Genomic DNA, 21852 nt, shown 5'->3' on the forward strand with positions numbered 1-21852 from the left:
GTAGAAAGGTGCAAAAGGGAACAGTGGCTCCATTTCTATCTTTCAATACTGAGATTCACGGCTGGGAGCTGTCACCCCAGGGAGCTGGGGCTTCAGAGCTGTAACACAGGTGGTTCAGGAAGGCCTCAGCAGAGTGCAGCTCTTGGGGACAGTTGCGCACATTCCTGCCAGCATTTGATTCTGTTCTCTGCAGCCAAGGTAGTGGTGCTCTCTGCTTATCCCAGAGCAGGTAACCAGGAGTTTTGGTTTCTTGGTTTCTCATTCCAGTTTCAATAAAGGCAGTGGCTATGATGTTCATGCCAGCAGGCGGTTGCCAGGCACCAGTGTTTGCTCTGCTCATTCTCTGTTCCCTCAGGGTTTCTCCTCCTGGCATTACTGACGCTGGGGTCAGAGCTCTAAATCTGTGCTGGGAGGGCTGCGAAGAGGCTGTGTTCTATCCTATAGGGTGCTGAGTGGCGGTCCCCAAGCCCTACCCACTAGATGCCAGCTGCACCCCCCACCCCCAGTTGCAACCATAAATGATAAAAAACGTCTTTAGGCAAATCATGGCTCCAGATGTTGCAGCTGTCCCCTGGGAGTAGGGTGGGGCAAATCCCCCCCCCCTCAATTGGCGGCCACCATGGTAGTTCAGCCAGAAGGATGCCTCCACCACGGGAAACTTGCCGCTCACAGGCTCATGGTTGGTTTCCTAGGCATGACAGTGTCAGCGAGTGTCTCCTGGTGCACGTGCTGCAGCTGAAGAACCCTGCAGGGCTGGCAGTGAAGGAAGACTGCAAAGTGTAAGCAGGAGCCTCAGCCTCCTGACGGCCTCCAGCACAGGGCCCGGCTTGGGGAGGGAAGGGGTGGTCTGGGAACCCGAATCTGCAGTAAAGCGTCAGGGATGAATGTCCATCTGGGTGTGAAGGATTATATGTTTTTTTGTTTTGTTTTGTTTGTTTGGAGGTTTTTGCCACAAAAGGACTTTATATTTGGGGGGGGACAGGGTCTCACTATCACCCTGGGTAGAGTGCCATGGCATTATAACTCACAGCAACTTCAAACTCTTGGGCCCAAATGATCCTCTTGCCTCAGTCTTTTAGGATTATATGTTTTGTTTTTGTTTTTGTTTTACAGTTTTGGCCAGGCTTGAATCTGCCATCCCCGGTATATGGGGCCGGTGCCCTACTCCTTGAGCTACAGGCGCCACCCAGGATTATATGTTTTTAAGAGTCTAGTTAATATTGGAGGCAGATGATGGCAACAGAATAGGGCTAGTTGTATGGTGTTGATGCTAAGGAAGTCCCTACCTGTCATTGACAGTACTTAGGCTGAAAATGTCTCCCTTCGCCCAGCAATGAGCGGTGATGATGTAGCCACACTTGGTTGGCCCTATTGCTTGGTTGGCCCCAGCAATGAGCGGTGATGATGCAGCCACACTGGGTGCACTAAGGGGCCTCCAGCTGGTATCTGAGCATGCTTGGCTGAGAGGAGGAGAAGGCAATACATGTGGGACCAGTTGGGGCCACCTGGTAACTTTGGCCTCAGTAGTGGCCCCAGATGGGTGTCTGATAGAAGGCCCCACTTAGGCACGTGACCCCACCTGTAGTGGCTGGTTCAGGTCCAAGAGGGGTCCCTCTTTTGGGTGTCTTCTCTGCAAACTATAGTCTCCTAAAGGCCTCAGAAGCCCCTGGTTTAGGCCGTTGAGGATGCCTAGGAATTCAGCTTGGCCTGTGGGCACCCTGGCAGCATTCACTAACTTCTGAGCCCAGGCCAGTGCCCTGCCTGGCAAGGGAGCTGTGGAGAGAGCAGAGAGAGTCTTGCTGAGACAGCAACAGCCCTCTGCCACCTTCAGTCCCGACTAGGAAGTCTTTCTCTTATGCCCCAGTCTCCAGGAACATGTCAGTGCTTAGGGCTTACGCTCGGTTGGGAAAGGAGCTTTTCCCAAAGGATTTGGGGCACCTGAAAGGGCAACTGTGTGGGTCTGTGTGCCACCAGTGAGCACTGCGTGTCTTCCCTTCCTTTCTGGTTCTAGCCACGTCCGCGTTTATCTGTCCCCGCTGGACTCTGGCACGCCCAACACCTACTGCTCCAAAGCGCTGGAATTCCAAGCACCACTAGTGTGTAATGAGGTTTTCAGAATCCCTGTGCAGCCCAGCATGCTGGTGTTGAAGTCACTCCAGTTGTACGTGTGTTCGGTGAGCCTGCAGCTGCAGGAGGAGCTGCTGGTATGGCCACGCCTCATCCTCCCCTCCCTTCTCCCTGGTCGGTCTTTCTTTGTCTTTCTTTCTCTCTTTCTGTGTCTCTATGCTTTCATCATCCTCTGTTTCCCAGTTTTTCTCTTTCTTTGTCTTAATGTCTTTCTCTCTCTTCTCTTCTGTCCCTGTCTCTGCCCTCCCTTTTTCCCAGGGTGGGTTGCTTAGTAGCTGTCATGATGCTAAGTGATCCCCATAGCTGGAAGCACAAAAGGGGCTGACCAAGCCCGTGACCTCATCAAGTGTTTTGTACTGTTAAATGTCTTCTCAACTAATACTTGCAAAACCCCCATGAGATAGCTTTCATAGTATCCCCATTTTCAGTCTATGGAACAAGCAGGGTTAACAGATTTAGTAAATAAAAATGTAGTGTGGTCGGTTAAATTTGCATTTCAGATAAATGTTGGATACTTTTAAAGTATATTCCATGTAATATTTGAGACTTAATAATACTTCAAAAAACTCAATCGTTTATTTGAAATTTGAATTTCCCTAAATGCTCTGTATTTTATCTAGCAGCCCTAGGACTAGGCTTCAGAGAGTAAGCAGTTTGTCATGGGCATCCAGCCACCCAGTGCCCAGGCCAGCATTTGGGAACCAGGTGGTTTCTTTCCATGGTCAGAGTTCTCCCTTTCACCCTGTCCCTCAGCAGCAGGATTGCCAGCTGGGGTGCAGTAGCGGTTGCTTATTTCACAAGTCCGTGGGAGAATCAATGGCTCATCAAGTGTCAGAGCCCTGAGCTTGAGTCAGCTCCAGGCTACCCCTTCCCTGCCCCTGTTCCCTTTCCAGCACTTTCTGATTGGGCCAAACAAGTGAGAGCAGGCTTGCCACCCTGTTAGGATCCTCTGAGACCTCTTTAGTTGCAGTCCTTTTAATAGGAATGAAATATTTTATGTCTTTTTAGCTTTAAGGGTGAAATTAGTATTTTCAAGGATTCTAGTGGTTATGGTGAAATCATGTGGTGCCATCCCTGGCTTTTTTGACACCCCTGCAGGGCATTGCTCAGATTAACTTGGCCGACTATGACAGTTCCGGTGACATGCAGCTACGCTGGCACCCCGTCCAGGTCTTCACCAGCCCAGAGCCCCCACGGACCAGGGAGGAGAGCTCGGCTGAGGACCCCGCCTCTGGCAAGACGGTACTTGGCCCTGCCTTGAGGAGCTACTGCCCTCATGGCTCTGAGCCTGGCTTTTACTTGGGGAAATCATTCCTGAGAAGTATCTGTGTAGAGTTAAAGTCAGAATGCAGTGGCAATGAAGAAGTTGAGTGTCAGGGGAAGTAATAAACATGGGACATGTCTTTGCACACACCCCTCACATGAGAATGCCTTTTTCATACAAATGGCTGTGTGGTCATGGGCCACACATTGGTTACTTTAAATTTGAGCCTAAGAGCTATAGGAAAAGGATGCATGACTGTCCTGCTGTGAACAGTGAGGCGCGGTGGCCCCCTGCCCGTGGCAGTGCTATGGGGCTGGACGCCCCTTTCTCCTGCAGGACGCAGTGACAGCACTGCTGGCCAGGACCACAGCCCAGCTGCAGGCGGTAGAGAGGGAGCTGGCCAAGGAGCAGGTGAGGCTGGAGTGCGCTGAGGAGGAAAACCTGGAGATGGAGCAGAAGGAAGAGCGGGCTGAGGCCGTGTCAGATCGGTAAGAGGCAGCTGGGCTACTGTCCTCCCCAGGGCAAAGGCGCGTCAACACCCCTGGGCAAAAGGCTCTTGACTATAGGCAGGGAGATGAGGCAGGGAGTGCCAGGTGGCCATGACTGTTGTCTCATCCATGCCTTTGACGGATGAGCCAGGAAATTCTTCAGTCCCACTGCCCAGAAGCCAGGATTCTGGTGGGGCATTTAATGCTGATCTGGACGAGGGCAGCACCCGAGCTCTCTCCCAACTTCCACCTAGGCTTTTCTCCTTTTCCTTCTGTTCTGGATTTTCTCTTCAACAGTGGGGCTACTGGCTGTCCTGTCTGCCAAGAAAAGATGCAGTAAGATCCCTTGAAGATACACCTTTACTGATACAATCTATCTGCTGTAGAATTCACCCATTTCAACTGTGTAATTCGGTGGTTTTTACAACAGTCACCGAGGGTACCACCATCACCCCAGTAAATCTTAGAGCATTTTCATCACCCCTGAAGGAAAGCCCAGAGACATCAGCAGTCACTCCCACCCCTCTGCCCAGCCCCTGGTAACCACTAATCTGCTTTCTGTCTCTGTGGATTTGCCTGTTCTGGATGTTTCCTCGAGATGGGCTCCTGCTTCCCCTGAAGCAGCCCATGGGTGAACCCTTGCTGTGTGGAGACCTGCATGAAGCGGACAGATATACTGCCCCGGGGAGCAGGCTCCTCATGTGACTGACTTCCTCTCGGGAGCACTTTACTTCCACGTTGCCCGTAAAGAGCAGCCTCTTTCCAAAGCTTCCTGTTTCTTCCCAGTGACTTTCCTTGAATTTAGGTTAGAGAAGAATTTTATTTTTAGAAGGAATAGTGCATGGTAGAGAGGGAGGGGGTTGTGCTCAAGGGAGGGCAGGAAGTGGTTTTCTCGCGTCTTCAGCAGCTGCAATTGGTGATAAAGGGAGAGCCTTTTAATGAAAGTCCTTAAAGTGTTGACTTCCCTAGAGCGGAGAAATGCCCTTTTAGTTCATAAGAAAAGTAATCGTCATCAGTCATCCGAAAGAAATAGGTCTTATCAGGTGCTTCTACTACTGTGTAATGTCCCCCTTCAGGAGTTGGCAGGCGGACTCGGTGGATAGTGGTTGTAGCAACTGCACCCAGACCAGCCCCCTATACCCAGAACCCTGTTGTGTTGGTGTCGATGCCATCCTGGGACATGCCTTTGCTGGCCAGGCAGATGCTTACAGCCCTGAGAAACGTCAGCCCCTGCCCCTTAAGGTAAGCAGAAAGTGTCAAGAGGTTTCACAGAGTCCCCTGACATTTTGCCATAGGATACCAGGTACCGCCTTGGAGGGAGGGATGGGCAGAGAAGATGCTCTAGAGGACACCTGTGCTGATGGCAGACAGGCAGGAGGAGAACTGTGTGTCTGGCCTCCAAGCATGCCCAGTGACTTGGCATTGTGACATGTGGGGAAATCACTGCTGGATTTGGGGACAACAGCTAAGGCCATATTATACTGAGAATTGAGGAAAAGAAAGAATGGCTTAAGATCTATAAAGGGCTTAAAATGGGCACAGCAGGTACTATAAAAATGTCTGTGCACTTAGATGACAAGGACAGGGCAACACGCTGAAAAGGCAGACTTTGACTCCTTTACACGCTTGCATGTGATGATATGTTCCCGTCCTAGGAAGTTTCCTGAGTCTCGAAGATTTTGACGTTAAGATCAGCAGAGTGTGCTTTCCCCCTTCTTGTCATCTGATCTTAGTTGTGCTCATCACCACATCTTCAGGGGGGAAGTCTGTCTCATTCGCAGTGACAAACATTGGAGCCCTGTGAGGCTGGGAGACACTGTACTCTCTTTTGACACTTGGTCTCTCAAACTGTTCAGATCATAAGAACATTTTGTCACCCTGGCCCCTGTTCTCACCATGAAACACAAAGTAAAATCTGCCTCCTAGGCAGTTTCGCAAGCTGCATTGTTCATTGTTCAGGACTAGGCTGCCAGTGACTACCTTTGTCCTACCCTTCAAGACCTTGACAAATAGCAGCCCACATCAGGATGAGTGGCTGTGGGAGCCCCCCCACCATTTTAATTTCAAAAAAACTTTAAATTGTGGCTTGGTGCCCATACTATAGTTGTTACAACGCCAGCCACATACGCTGAGGCTGGTGGGTTCGAATCCAGCCCAGGCCAGCTAAACAACAATGACAACTACAACAAAAAATAGCTAGGCGTGGCTCAGCGCCCGTAGCACCTTGGTTACTGCGCCAACTGCATACGCCGAGGGTGGCAGGTTTGAACCTGGCCCAGGCCAGCTGAACAACTGCAACCAAAAAATAGCCAGGCATTGTGGCAGGCACCTGCAGTCCCAGAGACTTGGGAGGCTGAGGCAAGAGAATAGCTGAAGCCCAGAAGTTGGAGGTTGCTGTGAGCTGTGGTGCCACAGCACTCTACCGAGGGTGACATAGTGAGACTCTGTCTCAAAAAAAAAAAAACTTTAAATTGATGAAAAAGTTACTAGAATAACAAGGAATGCCCATGTACCCTTCACCCAGATGCCCCAGGTTTTACTTCTTTGCCACATTTGTATTCTTTCTTTCTGTGGCCATCACAGGGATCTCTTCACTTTTGAGAGGGAGGCCCAGGTATCAAGGGGGGTGAGTCCTTAGCTTACAGTAGTGGTTTACAGTCAGAGGGGTTATGGGGAAATAAGAGGGGAGGTAAGTAAGGTTCTCATTTTTAGAGGAGCTTGCAATTTTAGAAAGGGATTACACTTACAGGTGTAAATTTATATTTAATTTTAGAAAGGTCAGGATTATAAAATTGTTCAACTGCTACAGAAACAGTATAGCAGGTCCTCAGAACATTACAAATAGAACTACCACATGATCAGCGATCCCACTTCTGGATATGTATCCAAAAGAATTGGAAGCAGAATCTCAAGGAGATATTTACACACCTATTATTTGTAGCAGCATTCTTCACAATAATCAAGAGGTGGAAGCAACTGAAGTGCCCATCCGGGGATGAATGGATAAGCACATGGGATGTGTTCATACAATGGAGTATGATTCAGCCTTTAAAAGGAAAGAAATTTCGCCAGCGTGGTGGCTCCCACTGGTAATCCTAGCACTCTGGGAGGCTGAGTCAGGTAGATTGCTTGAGCTCATGAGTTCAAGACCAGCCTGAGCAAAAGCGAGACCTGGTCTCTACTAAAAATAGAAAAACTGAGGCAAGAGGATTGTTTGAGCCCGAGTTGGAGGTTGCTGTGAGCTATGACGCCATGGCACTCTACCTAGGGTAACAGCTTGAGACTCTGTCTCAAAAAATAAAAAAAAAAAGGAAAGAAATTCTGTCCCATACTATGCCATGGATGAAACTTGAGGACATTATGCTGAGTGAAATAAGCCAGTGTAACATTGTAAAATATGTATTTGATCTTTGACACATTTCTTGGCATTTAATATCTGAGATCCAAAGAATCTCTAAAATGACCTTTGTGTCATTGAGTTGACTGCTGGCGGCAGCCCCGGGTATCTTTAGGCTAGGGTTAGTCACCTGGAAAGACTAAAGCAGGATTAGAAGGTTGGGACTTTCAGCCCTACCCCTCTAACTCCCGGGAGGGGAGAGGGGCTGAAGATGGAGTTGATCACCAATGGCCAATGGCTTAATCAGTCGTGACACCTCCATAAAAACTCAAGAGGACAGAGTTTAGGGTGCTTCCAGATAGCTGAGCACATGGAATTTCCTAGAGGGTGGTGCCCAGAAGTTCCACGCCCTTTCAAATACCTTGCCCCTGTGCACCTCTTCCTCACTATACTTTATAATAAACCAATAAACCTAAGTGTTTCCCTGAGTGCTGTGAGCTGCTCTAGCAAATTAATCCAAACCTAGGAAGGGGAGTTGTGGGCATCCTATTTTTGGCCAGTTGGTCAGAAGCCCAGGCAAAATAACCTGGAGCTTCTGATTGGTTCCAGGTGTGGGGGACAGTCGCACCCTTTTTCCAGGCCCATAGTGTCGGAATTGAACTGAATTAAAGGATCCCCCAGCTGGTATCTGGTTTGCTTGTTGATGAGGGAAAAACCCCACATGTTGGTCACAGAAGTCTTCTGTGTTGCTGGTTGTTCAGTGAGAGCCTAGAAAACACCCTTGGATTTTTTACACTCAGAGCCAGGCACAAAAAGGCAAATACTGTGCGATTCTGCTCAGAGGAGGTTATGTGGAGTGGTTAAATTCACAGACACGAAGGGTAGAATGCTGGTTGCCAGGGGGTGCGGGAGGGAGGAGCGAGGAGTTGTCTAGCGGGGCCTGATTGAGTAAGGCCCACTCAGGAGTCTGGCTTCTTTCTGAGGCCAGTGGGGACATGATCTGACTTAAGGATTTTTTTTCAGTTTTTTTTTAAATAATTTATCAGGGTGAAATTCATATAACATAAACCAAGCCATTTGAAAGCATACAATTTAGTGGCATTCACAAGTGTGTGTCTACCACCTGTCTAGTTCCACAACACTTCCATCACCCCAAAGTCAAACCTGTCCTCATTAGTAATTACTCCCCACTCCTCCACCCCCACCCCCTGGCAACCACCAAAAATCTGCTTGATTTTTTCTGTGGATTTGCCTATTCTGGATGTTTCCTATCAGTGGAATCATATGACATGTGGCCTTTTGTGTCTGACTTCTTTTACTCAGCATAATGTTTCCGAGGTTCATCCACACTGAATCACAGCATGTGTAAGAAAGTCATTCTTCTCATGGCTGAATATTCTCTTGTATGGATAGACCACATTTTGTTGATCCATTCAGCCATAAATGGATGTTTGTGCTCTTTCCACCTTTTGACTATTTGAATAATGCTGTTACAAACATTTGTGTGCAAGCATCTCTTTGGTTGCTCTGTTGAGAACGAGGGCAGGGAAGTGTGGAATAGGGGAGACCAGAGAGATAACCCTACATTGATCTGGGCATGAGATGATGGTGACTCAGATGACAGGTTGCTGACAGGTGGTCAAAACCCACTTAATCTTGCACAGAGAGCCAGCAAGGTTTGCTCTTGGACCAGAGATAAGGTGTGTGAAAGAGGTCAGGAGTCGGGATGACACTAGATGTTTTTCACGTGAACAGATGGAAAAATAGAGATCCCTGTTGGGGGGAATATCAGTGGTTCCGTTCTGCAGGTATGCCAAGGGACACGCCAGTTTTGTCTCCACTAGACAAGTCAAAGAGACAGTTGTTTCCCCTGAGTTCAGTGCTTGTATGATAGAAGTCATGGTCACAAATGAACTATTCTCCAGGTTGATAAGGAAACCAACACAGAAGATCTCTTCCCAGAAGCAGCCGTGGGTGCTTTGCAGGAGCGGCCCAGCCGCCGGGCCCGAGGGTCCCCTTTTGTTCGCAGTAGCACTATTGTCCGATCTCAGACCTTCTCACCTGGAGCACGAAGCCAGTATGTTTGCAGGGTAAGTTGGATTCCTTTGCCACCTATCTGGAACGTTTTCTATTTTATTCCCTTTGTGTGTTTTCTCTTTCACTGTTTATGCTAAAAGATGCATGTGTTCTGACAAATGATAGCAATCAGCAAGCACTGCGGATGTGGGGATGAAACTGGTGCTTGGAGGCGTCTCCCCGCTATCTCGCATGCTCGTCCAATTCTGGATTTCTTCAGGATTCCAGTTCCCTCCTCCAGACCTTCAGTGCTGCAGATGCTCTGGACTTGTACTTAGGAAGCAGGGTGAACTCTTTCTACATCAAGTCAAGTCGAAATAAGAACTATCTTAAATAGGGGGAATTCTAGGAAGGGGGTGTTCTGAGGACTCAGGAGTCCTCAGGCAGTGAGTTCTCACCTGCAAGTAAATTCGTAGCCTGTGGGGAAAGGTAGGAGACACTCAGCAGTTCTCAGCTTTGGCTGCACCTTGCGGTCAGATCGTGCTGGGGCTTTACCAAATACTGGTGCCTGGGTGCCACCTCATAGATTCACCAATGGGCATGGGAGTGGGAGGGGGGCCTGGGCATGAGAGGTTTTGGAAACTCACAGAAGGTTCTAACATGGGAGAACTACCCAACCTTCGAATGCAAGGTGGAGAACCCCAGGCAGGTAGAGGGGAGACCCAAGCCATGTGGTCATTGAAGGCAGCACAGCATGCAAGAGGCCAGCTGACAGCAGCAATGCGACAGTGATGGCACAGACTTGGAGGGCTTTTAAGAGTGACTAGTCATAGCTCGGCGCCTGTGGCTCAAGCTGCTAAGGTGCCAGCTATATACACCTGAGCTGACGGGTTCGAATCCAGCCCGGGCCTGCCAAACAGCAATGACAACTACAACCAAAAAATAGCTGGGCATTGTGGCGGGTGCCTGTAGTTCCAGCTACTTGGGAGGCTGAGGCAAGAGAATCACTTGAGCCCAGGAGTTTGAGGTTGCTGTGATGACACGGCACTCTACCCAGGGTGACAGCTTGAGGTTCTGTCTCAAAAAAAAAAAGAGTGACTAGTCATGATACAGAGGCTGTATGGGCTATGTGGGTTGAGGGCAGCCTTGACCCCTCCTGCACCTCTGAATCAGGGCTGTTGATAAAAGCACCTGCCCTTGAATGGGGCCACCAAGCATCTGGCTCCATGAGGGCAGAGCCAATGTCAGGTTATCAGAGTGAAAAAGACCCTCAGGCCCTGAGAGATGTTACAAATAGCACTGGCTGGGGGACTAGCTGGCTAGGAGTACCCCTGTACCATGTTCAAGAGGCATGCTGCTGTTCTCCCTACGTGTCTGAAGTGTCCCTGCTGGCAGCTGCTAGCACAGGTCCAGGCCCTCCTGGCCCATCACACCTCAGTTCTGTGGAGGCTGATGCAGAAGTGAGTGGCTGGATGCAGCTGGAAGGCCATCCTCACGGCCCTCCTATTCTGGGCTCTTGCCAAGTCAGCGGGGAGGGGCCCACGGCTGCTCACTAAAGAGGAGAGGGTGGGAACGAAGGCCAGTGCTTTGCTTACCTGGAGAATGAGGGCAGCAGCCTGTGCTCTCAGAGGTTCCATGTGTGTGCTTCTGAGTGCGGGGCAGATAATCTGCCTGGGCAGTGCGTTTCCTGAGTGTGTTGGGTTAACTGGCCTGGGAAATGAGGCCAGGAGGCGAGGGCGTTGGCTTGCCTACGAGTACACACTGATTTAGAGGTGAGAGCCCGCCACCAAACGATGTCTGTAATGACCAGGCTCCCATAAAAAAGGCGCACTTTATTTTACTTTTTAAAAGTGGACCTTGTACCTTGACTGACACAATGGCACTTGGTGATGTCAGCTTGTCCTACTGATTAGGAGTAAGTCTCTTTTTTGGAAAGCCATTTTCTCCAGTTCCAGCCAAAATCAGAAATACGGCAAATGGGAACAGTGATAACAAGTGAAACGTGTCCAGGCCCAACACTTTGGGAGGTGAGGAGTGGAGTGGGGATTGCCTGCAGTCAGGAGTTTGAGGCCTGGGCAAGATCATGAGACCCTGTCTCTTTTAAAAATGTTTTAAAAATGAGCTGAGTATGGTGGTGCACACCTGCAGTTCCAGCTACTCAGGAGGCTGAGCCCCGAGGGCTGATTGAACCTAAGAGTTTGAGTTTTCAGTGGGATATGTATGAGCCCACCACTGGGTGCCAGCCTGGGTAACAGAACAAGACCTTGTCTCAGAAAAAAATAAAATAAATAAAAACACAAAAGTGGAATGCACTGAGGGCAGTGCTGGCCTTCCTGAGAGCTGTACATACCAAATCATAGTGGTTATGGATAAGATGAAGATTTTCTTGACTCCCTTAGCCTGGAAACGGAGTGGAGGTTTTGCTTTTTGTTTTTCATTTTACCTGAAACTCAAAGACCTCATAGAAACACCAAAAGTCATGAGTGTGTTTGAGCACCTGTGGAGAAAGGAAATAATCGCATTCCAAGTACACGCAGAGAATGAATGCTGAATTTCTGAGAAATTGTTTCTAAACATCATTCTTTTTGGTGCAGCTTTATCGTAGTGACAGTGACAGTTCAACACTGCCCCGGAAGTCCCCCTTTGTCCGAAATACTTTGGAAAGACGAACTCTTCGCTACAAGCAGGTGTGTGCCATGTAAACAGATATGGAATCTGTTTACCCTGGGAGTTATTTGTACAAACATTAAAAGGTAACATTTTAGGTAATGTTTAAGGTCATATAAATAAAAGGTAATGTTTTTATTTACTTGTTTACTCAGCACATAAAATGTCATAACGTCACCATTATTTCTTAAGATCATATCATGATTTCAAATAATTCATGATCTGTATATTCTTAAATGTAATAAAGTAAGTAATCAACCATGTCTATATAACAAGCTCTTTTTTCTTTTTTTTTTTTGGAGGGGGCTGGGTTTGAACCCGCCACCTCCAGCATATGGGGCCAGTGCCCTACTCCTTTGAGCTACAGGCACCACCCTAACATGCTCTTTTTTCCTTTTTGACAGAGGAATATATATAGTTTAGAAAGTTTGGTTTTCTTTAAACACATGGCATTCTTTTACCTGGGACTGCAGTATGGTTTTCATTTCCTTTACTCACCACATTTTTTTCTTCACAACATGCCCATTTATAAAATTTTGGTACTTTTCATTTGTGAGCTAGTAGTCCTTTGGAATATATCTTTGGAACATATGTAGGAAATAAAAAAAAAAAAAAACAGATTTGGCCGGGCGAGGTGGCTCACGCCTGTAATCCTAGCACTCTGGGATGCTGAGGTGGATGGATTGCCCTGAGCTCACAGGTTCAAGACCAGCCTTAGCAAGAGCAAGACCCCGTCTCTTAAAAGAAAAAAAAAAAAAATAGCCGGGTGTTGTGGCTGGTAGTCCCAGCTACTTGGGAGGCTGAGGCAAGAGAATCGCTTGAGCCCTAGAGTTGGAGGTTACTGTGAGTTATGCCACAGCACTCTACTGAGGGTGACAAAGTGAGACTCTGTCTCAAAAAAAAAAAAAAAAAACAGATTTCCATGTGGTGGTTATACCCAGAGTAGCTGGCCAAGTATTAGAAGAAAGTAAACAATCCAGCTACAAAAGTGTTTCTCAACAGCCACATTGTTGACGTTTTATTTATTTTATTTTCTTCACCATACACTGGTTTTATAAACAGTTTGACACATTTTCATCACACTGGTTAACATAGCCTTCCTGGCTTTTTCTTAGTTATTGTGTTAAGACATTTATATTCTACATTTAGTAACTTTCACTTGTACCCTTGTAAGATGCACCATAGATGTGGTCCCACCAATTACCCACTGTTGACGTTTTAGACTAGATTGATCTTTGCTGTGGGGCCTGCCCTGTGCACTGTAGGGCACTAAGCAGCATCCCTGGGGCTTCTGCCCACTAGATGCCAGGAGTACCTTCTCCCCCAGCTGTGACAAAAAGAATGTCTCTAGACATTGCCAAATGTCTGGCGGGGGGTGGAGGTGGGCAGATTGCCCTGGTTGAGAACCACTGGGCTCTGCTATGAATTCAGCAGTGCTTTAAAATGAATTTGTATTTGTTAATTACAACCCATATTTGCATTTAAATTCTGTGTCTGTGCAAAATAGTGTTGTGTGTGTAAAAAGCATACAGTCCACTGACCAACAGTCATCTGCTGATGGGTTTGTGGTTGTGGTGTAGTAACTGCCCTCCTAGGGCCTTGTTCCCTGTTGGATGGAAAGTACCTCTCTCAACTCCATGAACAAAAAGTCTTTTCACCTCTTGGGGCTTTTTGGAACATGGCATATTTGCTTACTTGAGGCTTATATGGTAGGAAAGTTTTTGACAGCTTGTGTGGATATGTGTGTATACTTTTTTAAACCAAAAGCACTAGTGATTTTAACATGCAAACATGTTATACAGTAGATTATTAAGATTTTTCCATGTCACTATATATTTTTTAACATTTTACAATGGCTACACTTTGTGCTGGCCTTGTAATTTATATAGTCTGTTTCCTGTTATTCTAGATTTAGGCCTTTTGTTTTCTGTCATAAACCTAAATTGGACTACTTTTGCATGTTGACCGTTCCTTTCAGATAAAAGTTTGCTTTAGGTATATATATCAAATGATATGTCAGCAAGATTGTCCCCATTTTTAATCTTGCCAGCCCCATATAAAAGCATCTATTCCACACTTTTGCAAATACATAGGTCATCATTAAAGAAAAATGATTTGGCTCTGCCCCTATAGCACAGTGGTTCAGTGCCAGCCACATACAGTAAGGCTGGTGGGTTCAAGCCTGGGCCGGGCTAGCTAAACAACAATGACAACTGTAACAAGAAAATAGAAGGGCGTTGTGGTGGGCGCCTATAGTCCCAACCACTTGGGAGGCTGAGGCAAGAGAATCAAGAGTTGGAGGTTGCTGTGAGCTGTGACGCTATGTCACTCTACCGACATAGATTGTGTCTCAAAAAAAAAATTTTTTGCTTTATTAACCTTGATATTGACCTAGAGATTTGCATTTATCTTGTCCAATTCCATGTTTTTTAATCTTGGACCATTCTCGGGGAAATACCTGTGCCTTGCCTATCTCCTATTTATTGGTTGTAGAAGAACCTTCTAGAAGGCAGCCACTTACAGCTGTTGTCCCCTTCCCCTGCAGTCCTGCAGGTCTTCCCTGGCAGAGCTCATGGCCCGCACCTCCCTGGACCTGGAGCTGGATCTCCAGGCGTCAAGAACACGGCAGAGGCAACTGAATGAGGAGCTGTGCGCCCTGCGTGAGCTGAGACAGCGCTTGGAAGATGCCCAGCTGCGAGGCCAGACTGACCTCCCACACTGGGTGCTGCGGGACGAGCGTTTCCGCAACCTGCTGAAGGAGGCTGAGAGGCAGGTGAGCACCGGCTCCACCCACGCCCACACTGCCTTTCGCTCTAGTTGTGCTTGGGTTCTGAAGTGAGCCCCTTGGGTAATGAACTGTCATTTCAATGGTCCAGGAACTTGGGTCCCTCTGTGGGCCCAGAGGGTGCCCTTGGCAGTGGTGCCAACACAGGCTTTGGGACCTGGGTGAAGGATCACCAGCCCTCCCCACATTGTATGTGTGTGTGTGTGGGAACTTCCTGGGTCCCAAGTCTTTCAGGCCTGTGTCTGGTGTCCCCAGCATCCCTGGGAATGGTTCCCCCTAGGGCAGGCCTTTCTCCCCTGGGTCCCCAACCAACTGTGTTCTTCTGGGCTCTGGGAATTGGGAGCAAACTCATTGATTGATTCTTAAAAAGTAGGAATAAAAACTTCTAGTTCTCAAATGTTGCCATTATAGACACGACAAACCAAACTCGACTACCATCAAGAACAGGCCGCCGAGAAGATGTTGAAGAAGGCCTCTAAAGAGATCTTCCAGCTTCGAGGGCAGAACAGCAAAGAGCCCATCCAAGTGCAGACCTTCAGGTATGGGAAAAATAACAAGTTTTTTTACCCACTTTTTCTCATGTCATCTGTAATCATATTGTGGGTTCACTTTTGCATTTAGCATTTTTAAATTAAAAGATACCATGTTGCGGGCGGTGCCTGTGGCTCAGTCGGTAGGGCGCCAGCCCTATATGCCGAGGGTGGCGGGTTCAAACCCGGCCCCGGCCAAACTGCAACCAAAAAATAGCCGGGCGTTGTGACAGGTGCCTGTAGTCCCAGCTACTCGGGAGGCTGAGGCAAGAGAATCGCTTAAGCCCAGGAGTTGGAGGTTGCTGTGAGCTGTGTGAGGCCACGGCACTCTACCGAGGGCCATAAAGTGAGACTCTGTCTCTACAAAAAAAAAAAAAAAAAAAGATACCATGTTGCAACATAATCTATTATTTTGTTTTGTCTGTCACATTTCATTGAGCAGAAAAAATTTTCTCAGCTGCTGTATTTTATAACATGCCGCTTCTTCCTAAATGTTTGCTATTGTAAATAACAGTGATTTATATACCTATACGTATACATGTCACCTTTGCTTTTTAAATTAACTTTTGACTAAAGCAAAATCTATGTATAGGAAAGTGTGATTATCATATGCACATAGTCCAGTGAATTGTGAAAACCTTGTTTTCATGAGAGTTGAATATTATCAGTGCCTCCAGTTTTCCCAGAACTCTGGTTATTTGAGTAACCACTGCCTCGAATTCTAATAGCATACTTTTGCCTGTTTTTTTTTTTTTTTTTTGGTTATTGGCCAGGGCTGGGTTTGAACCCGCTACCTCTGGCATATGGGACCGGCACCCTACTCCTTGAGCCACAGGCGCCACCCTCTTTTGTTTTTGTTTTTTATATGAGGGGATTTATATAGATGTATCTGTATTCTTTTGTGTCTGAAAAATTAGGGTGAAATGCACATAGCATAAAATGAACCATTTTGAAGTGAACCATTTAATAGCATTTGACACATTCACAATATTGTGCAAACATCACCACTGTCTAGTTGTAAAACATTTTCATCACCCCAAAGTAAACCCTATACCCATAAAGCAGTCACTCTTCACTCCCCCCTCTCCCAGCTCTGGCAACCACCAATCTGCTTTCTTTCTCTAGGGATTTGCCTCTTCTGACTATTTCCTGTAAGTGGGGTCATACATATGTGGCCTTTTGTGTCTGGCTTTTTTTACTCAGTGTAATGTTCTCAAGGTTCATCCATATTGTAACATCCGTCAGTGCTTATTCCTTTTTTTGGCTGAATAATAAGTATCTGACTATTAGCCTTAATTTTTGTATACGCTTATTATTCATATAGTTTTTTCATTTTTACCAGTCATTAATAAAATATATTTCCTGAGCACCTGATCTGTACCAGGCACTGTTCTAGGAACTGGAGATAAAGAATAAGAAATCCTTGCCCTTATGGGACTTCATAACCTATATTAAAATTTGGAGAACCTCTATTCAAACAGATGTGCTATTGGAGATTTAAATTCAACTTGTTCTTTGAGTAAGAAAAGTCATCATTAGTATGAGAGCCAACAACTTTCAATATCTTCAGATGTGCTTCTAACCTGTTCTCTTTCCAATTGCAGGGAGAAGATAGCATTTTTTACAAGACCAAGGATTAACATACCTCCTCTCCCAGCTGATGACGTTTGATATCATGCGTTGTGCACATGAAATATTTATCTGCCTGTTTATTTTCATGAAGTTCTTAGACTAGCTAAATTTGTCCTTAAAATATTTGTGCAAAGCTATTAATATACACATTTTGTAAAAAAAAAAAAAAAAAAACCGCATATATCTATACATATATATTTTATAATAGTGACGGCAACAGGGCTTGGTTTTTCCTTGTTGTGAAATCGACATCTCTGAAGACAGGTTATTTTATAAAAGATCAACTATCATGTTAAGAATGTACAGTTTTTACACTGTTTTATTTGACTTAAAGGCTGGAAGACAGAAACGAAGTGAGTTCAGGCAAATTCACTGTATTGTAATTTATTTATAGTACTTTTTTTTTTCCTTGAAGGAAAATACTGACTTTAAGATTTATTTTGAGACTGAAATTTTGTTCTTCAGTATTTGTCATGCAGTAGAATGAAGCTTGGGGCGGTTTTGTTTTTGACACCTGAAATGCAAACACTATGTGCTAAACTTGTCACTTGTATCAGTTTCTCATATGTGCATTTACCAAGTATATTGTACACGTTCGCTCTCTTCGTGTTATGTTAAAATGTCACCTGCAGGAGTTCAGTTGTAATTCACAAGTGTGTGAGCATTGCAGAGGTCAGTCTCCGATGTGGACTGCCACTGACCGTTCCTCATTTCTATGTTGTCTTCTGATGTATCTTTCTGTGCCCCCATGGGTCTGAAGCAGGCGATAGAGCCACCCTGTCCTGGACTTCAATCTGCCTGTCCACGGTGGCCATCCACGCTGCCCATTCTCTGAGCATGCACAGCCTGCTTCCCGTCCGACCTGTCTGACTGTAACAGACCAGGAGGGTGGTAGGAACTCCTGCCATGCCACTGTGTCATGAAGGAAAGTGAAAAGGGAACTGGTAATGCCCATTTTCAGTGACTCTGTGGGTGAACGTAGCAGTTATGTCACAGACATGATCACCTTTGAAGGTGCTTTTTGGGGGCAGGGAAGGATGTGGGTAACTGGAGTTACCCAGTGAGTGATTACAAGAGTGTATTTGATTAAAATGAGAATGGCCCCCGTGCTGCAGCCTACCTGATGTTCCTCAAGTAATCTGAGAACTAGCTCATGAGGAAAAAAACCTTTTAATGTAATAAAAGTGTGCCATTATTCTTTTAAATGCCAAATGATATAAATATTTTGCCTAATATGTATTTATTACACATGAAATGCACTCTCCTTTATGAGACCTTAGAAGAGTGAATGAGATGAGTCACAGAAAATGTCAAAGAAAACAGAATTCTCTCTTCCTAGGTCTTTCTCCCTTGGAAATGTCCCTTTTAATCAGGTTTTTCCTCTCTTCCCATCAATTGGTAACCTTCCCCTCATATAACCCACTTTCCTTTTTACATTTATTAAAAGTGAATTTTATAAAAGCATTTCATTAACACGCGACCTATCACAGACAATGGAATTTGTCAGTGGTGGTTAAGACTGAAAACTTTATGCTTTTCACAATTGTCTCTTGCTATGTATTTCTGCCTCTAGTCTTGCTTCTTTTGCCTTTTTTTTTTTCTTGCCAATTCCTTTTTATATGTGCCACCACAGAGGTAGATGGGCAGCCACAAAGTATCCATGGGTTCTTAACTGGCATTGCTTAGCAGGCCTCTGGGACCCAAGCTGTTGACACTTTCAACTCCAGCCAAGAACCCTGCACCTCTGCACTCCAAGGTGCACAGGGCGCCAATGGTTTCTGCCTTGGGCTCAGGGCTCCTCGGCGCAGGGCAAGCCCCTTCAAGTAGCAAGGTAGGGGAAACCCACTATGCCAGAACAGAAAGCCCCATACAAGTGTTTTCAAATCAGTTTCACTTCCCAGTTTATGCAGATTTCTTTTTTTCTTTTTATTAAATCATAGCTGTGTACATCAATATGATCATGGGGCACCATACACTTGGTTCATATGCAGATTTCCGTTTAGAGGGTCCCCTTCTCACCTCATCAAGGTTTTTCTAAAAGAATCCCACTGCTTCTCTGCGAGAAGCAAATACAGCCCTGCTTTGGGGTCAGTCCGGGGAGCAGTGGTGTTTACCATCCCCACTGCCCATGTCTGCTTCTGCAGCTGGACATGGCCCTGGCAAGGAAAGGAAGTTAAGACCAATGGAAGCAGGAGAGCCGGCCGTTCTGCACAGGCACACTGTGGAGCACTCCCATTCTGCGCCTCGTTCATGACAGGGTTCTGCAGCTAATGCCTAGTTAAGACTGCCACTCTAGGGAATATCCCACATGTTAGAAAAGTGAACTCCCATCAGCTTAAGGGTTATTTTCATCTGATGTCGAAATTTGGCCATCCACTGGGCCTTGTAATAAAATCCTGTCAGGCTTTATGGGCTGTTCTGGTCCAGAAACGATCAGGATTCTGCCACCAGGGTTCTTTAGAAACAGTGCTGCATGTAAAAGGGTATTTGGCTTTTGCTTCATCTAATCACTGAATTGTCAGGCTTTGGTTGATAATTGCAGAAATAAGTAACTTTCTGTTGTGGGAATAAGTTATAATCAGCATTCATCTCTTTGTTTTTGTCACTGTTCTCTCTGATCATGTCATTTGTATTGTTTGAAAATATTTCTTCTATAAAATTAAACTAATTTGCCTTAAGAACAGAGTGGAAATGTGTGTTTTGTGGGAAGTGTTTAATTTTGGAGACTTAATTATTTGAAAACATGTTTTATTCTTTTTGAGACAGGGTCTTACTCTGTTGCTCAGGCTGGAGTGCAGTGGTACAGTCATAGCTCACTGGAGCCTCTCACTCCTGTGCTCAAGCGATCCTCCCTTCTCAGCTTTCCAAGTAGCTGGCACTGCAGGCTTGCACCAGCATAGCTGGCTAAGTTTAAAAAATTTTTTTCTAGAGATGGGGATATTGCTATTTTGCCCAGCCTGGTCTGGAACTCCTGGCCTCAAAAGATCCTCCTACCTAGGCCTCCCAAAGTGCTGGGATTACAGGCGTGGGCCACCATGCCCAGTCAAAAACATGTACTTTTTAAATATAAAGACCAGAGGTATAAAATCAGAATAATAAAATGAACACACATGCAGTCCTCCCCCAGCTTCAAATGGCCCAGTCCTGTTTTATCTATACCTCCACCCAGTTCCCCCTCTTGTGACTCTTGTGACTTCAAGCAAATTCCATACACCTTATCATTTCATCCTTCAGTATTTTGGTATACATTGCTAAAAGATAAAAACGTGTACAATGCCCTCATCTCATCTTAGCATTTAATAATTCCTTACTGGTACTAAATATCCAAGGTATACTTTTTCAGTTAGCTCATATATTCTTTTTTTAACTTTCCACAGAATCTAACTCCCACTTATTGGGATTATTTTATTTTATTTTAGGTAACAACTTTCTTGAGATATAATTTATATACCATTCAAAGGATATAATTCACTAGTTTTTAGTATGTTCAGCGTTATACAAACATCACCGTAATCAGTTTTAGAACACTCTCATCACCCCAAAAAGATGCCCTCATACCAATTAGCAGCCACTTCCCATTTCTCCCCCCTCTCAGCCATATGACCAGACATGTCTGACCTGGAATTGGTCGTTTTCCCAGGGCCTCTCCATTTCTTGGTGCTAGGGGTACTCATTGCTACTGGCTTGGTCATTGTTTTTAGACCATTTCTTATTTTTTTGAGATGAGGTCTTGCTCTGTTGCCCAGGCTGGAGTGCAGTGGGGTCATCATAGCTTACTGCAGCCTCAAACTCCTAGGCTCAAGCAATCCTGCTGCCTCAGCCTCTGAGTAGTGGAGATACAGGCACACACCACTACATCTGGCTAATTTGTTTATCTTTTGTAGAGACAGATCTCACTATGTTTCTCACACTGGTCTCAGAGTCTTGGCCTCAGGTGATCCTCCTGCCTTGGCCTCCCAGACTGCTAGGGCGTGAGCCACTGCACCCGGCCTATAAACACATTTTTTTTTTCCACCTGGCGGTTTCCACTTAAAAAATGTATCCCAGGCCAGGCACAGTGGCTCATGCCTGTAATCCCAGCACTTTGGGAGGGCAAGGCAGGAGAATTGCTTGAGCCCAGGAGTTCAAGACCAGCCTGAGCAATGTAGCAAGACTCTATCTGTAAAGAAAAGGAAATATGGGCGGCGCCTGTGGCTCAGTCGGTAAGGCGCCGGCCCCATATACCGAGGGTGGCAGGTTCAAACCCGGCCCCGGCCAAACTGCAACCAAAAAGTAGCCGGGCGTTGTGGCGGGCGCCTGTAGTCCCAGCTACTCGGGAGGCTGAGGCAAGAGAATCGCTTAAGCCCAGGAGTTGGAGGTTGCTGTGAGCTGTGTGAGGCCACGGCACTCTACCGAGGGCCATAAAGTGAGACTCTGTCTCTACAAAAAAAAAAAAAAGAAAAGGAAATATATACACAATAGAACCTCTGTAAGTTGACCACCCACGGGACTGTAACACACTGGTCAACAGATGGAGGTGGTGAACATGAGGAACTAGGCCTCCTGCACTGATGTGGTGCACGTTCTGTCTAACTTGAGGAGGTCCGTGTAGGAATGTGGTCAAGTGTGGTGGTTCTACAGTATATCCAGAGACCACCAAAATCTATATTGGCTTCTGTAACAATTTAGCACAAGCTTGTTACTTTAAAACAACAGAAATTTGGTTGCAGAGTGAACCCAGATACAGAGCACCTGAGCTTGGGGGCACATATGAAACAAAATTAGGAGTTGGCCGTGTGGTTCCAGTTACTGGTGCAGTAGAAGTGGCGATGGCAAAAGCCAGTGTAAAGGGCAGGGCCCCACTTGGAGTCCAAGCAAGGTTCTTGCTCAGACCTCTGGTTTTGACCTTCAGGAAACATTAGTTAAAATTCAGGCTGAACATTCAGACTCAGGTCAACTTGTGGATGTGGACTTGAACCCAGGTGAACCAATGGTAGCAGCAGAAGCAGGCATATGGGAGAACTATC

General features: G+C 46.2%; 1 protein-coding gene across 3 annotated transcripts in view; it reads left to right on the forward strand.

Moving 5' to 3' along the window:
• The window catches only part of WWC3 (WWC family member 3), a 132382-nt gene extending 112858 nt beyond the window's left edge, over positions 1 to 19524 (forward strand). For all 3 annotated transcript variants that reach the window (XM_053580064.1, XM_053580062.1, XM_053580063.1), the window contains exons 15-24: positions 693 to 779; positions 2012 to 2204; positions 3226 to 3369; positions 3728 to 3879; positions 4956 to 5121; positions 9142 to 9306; positions 11827 to 11919; positions 14445 to 14672; positions 15096 to 15223; positions 16819 to 19524. In XM_053580064.1, the coding sequence (XP_053436039.1) occupies positions 693 to 779; positions 2012 to 2204; positions 3226 to 3369; positions 3728 to 3879; positions 4956 to 5121; positions 9142 to 9306; positions 11827 to 11919; positions 14445 to 14672; positions 15096 to 15223; positions 16819 to 16885 (1423 nt within the window). In that variant the 3' untranslated portion in view covers positions 16886 to 19524. The remainder of the gene's footprint in view (positions 1 to 692; positions 780 to 2011; positions 2205 to 3225; positions 3370 to 3727; positions 3880 to 4955; positions 5122 to 9141; positions 9307 to 11826; positions 11920 to 14444; positions 14673 to 15095; positions 15224 to 16818) is intronic.
• Positions 19525 to 21852: the final 2328 nt, after the last annotated feature.

This window comes from Nycticebus coucang, chromosome X, assembly GCF_027406575.1.
Source record: "Nycticebus coucang isolate mNycCou1 chromosome X, mNycCou1.pri, whole genome shotgun sequence".
Taxonomy (NCBI): domain Eukaryota; kingdom Metazoa; phylum Chordata; class Mammalia; order Primates; family Lorisidae; genus Nycticebus; species Nycticebus coucang.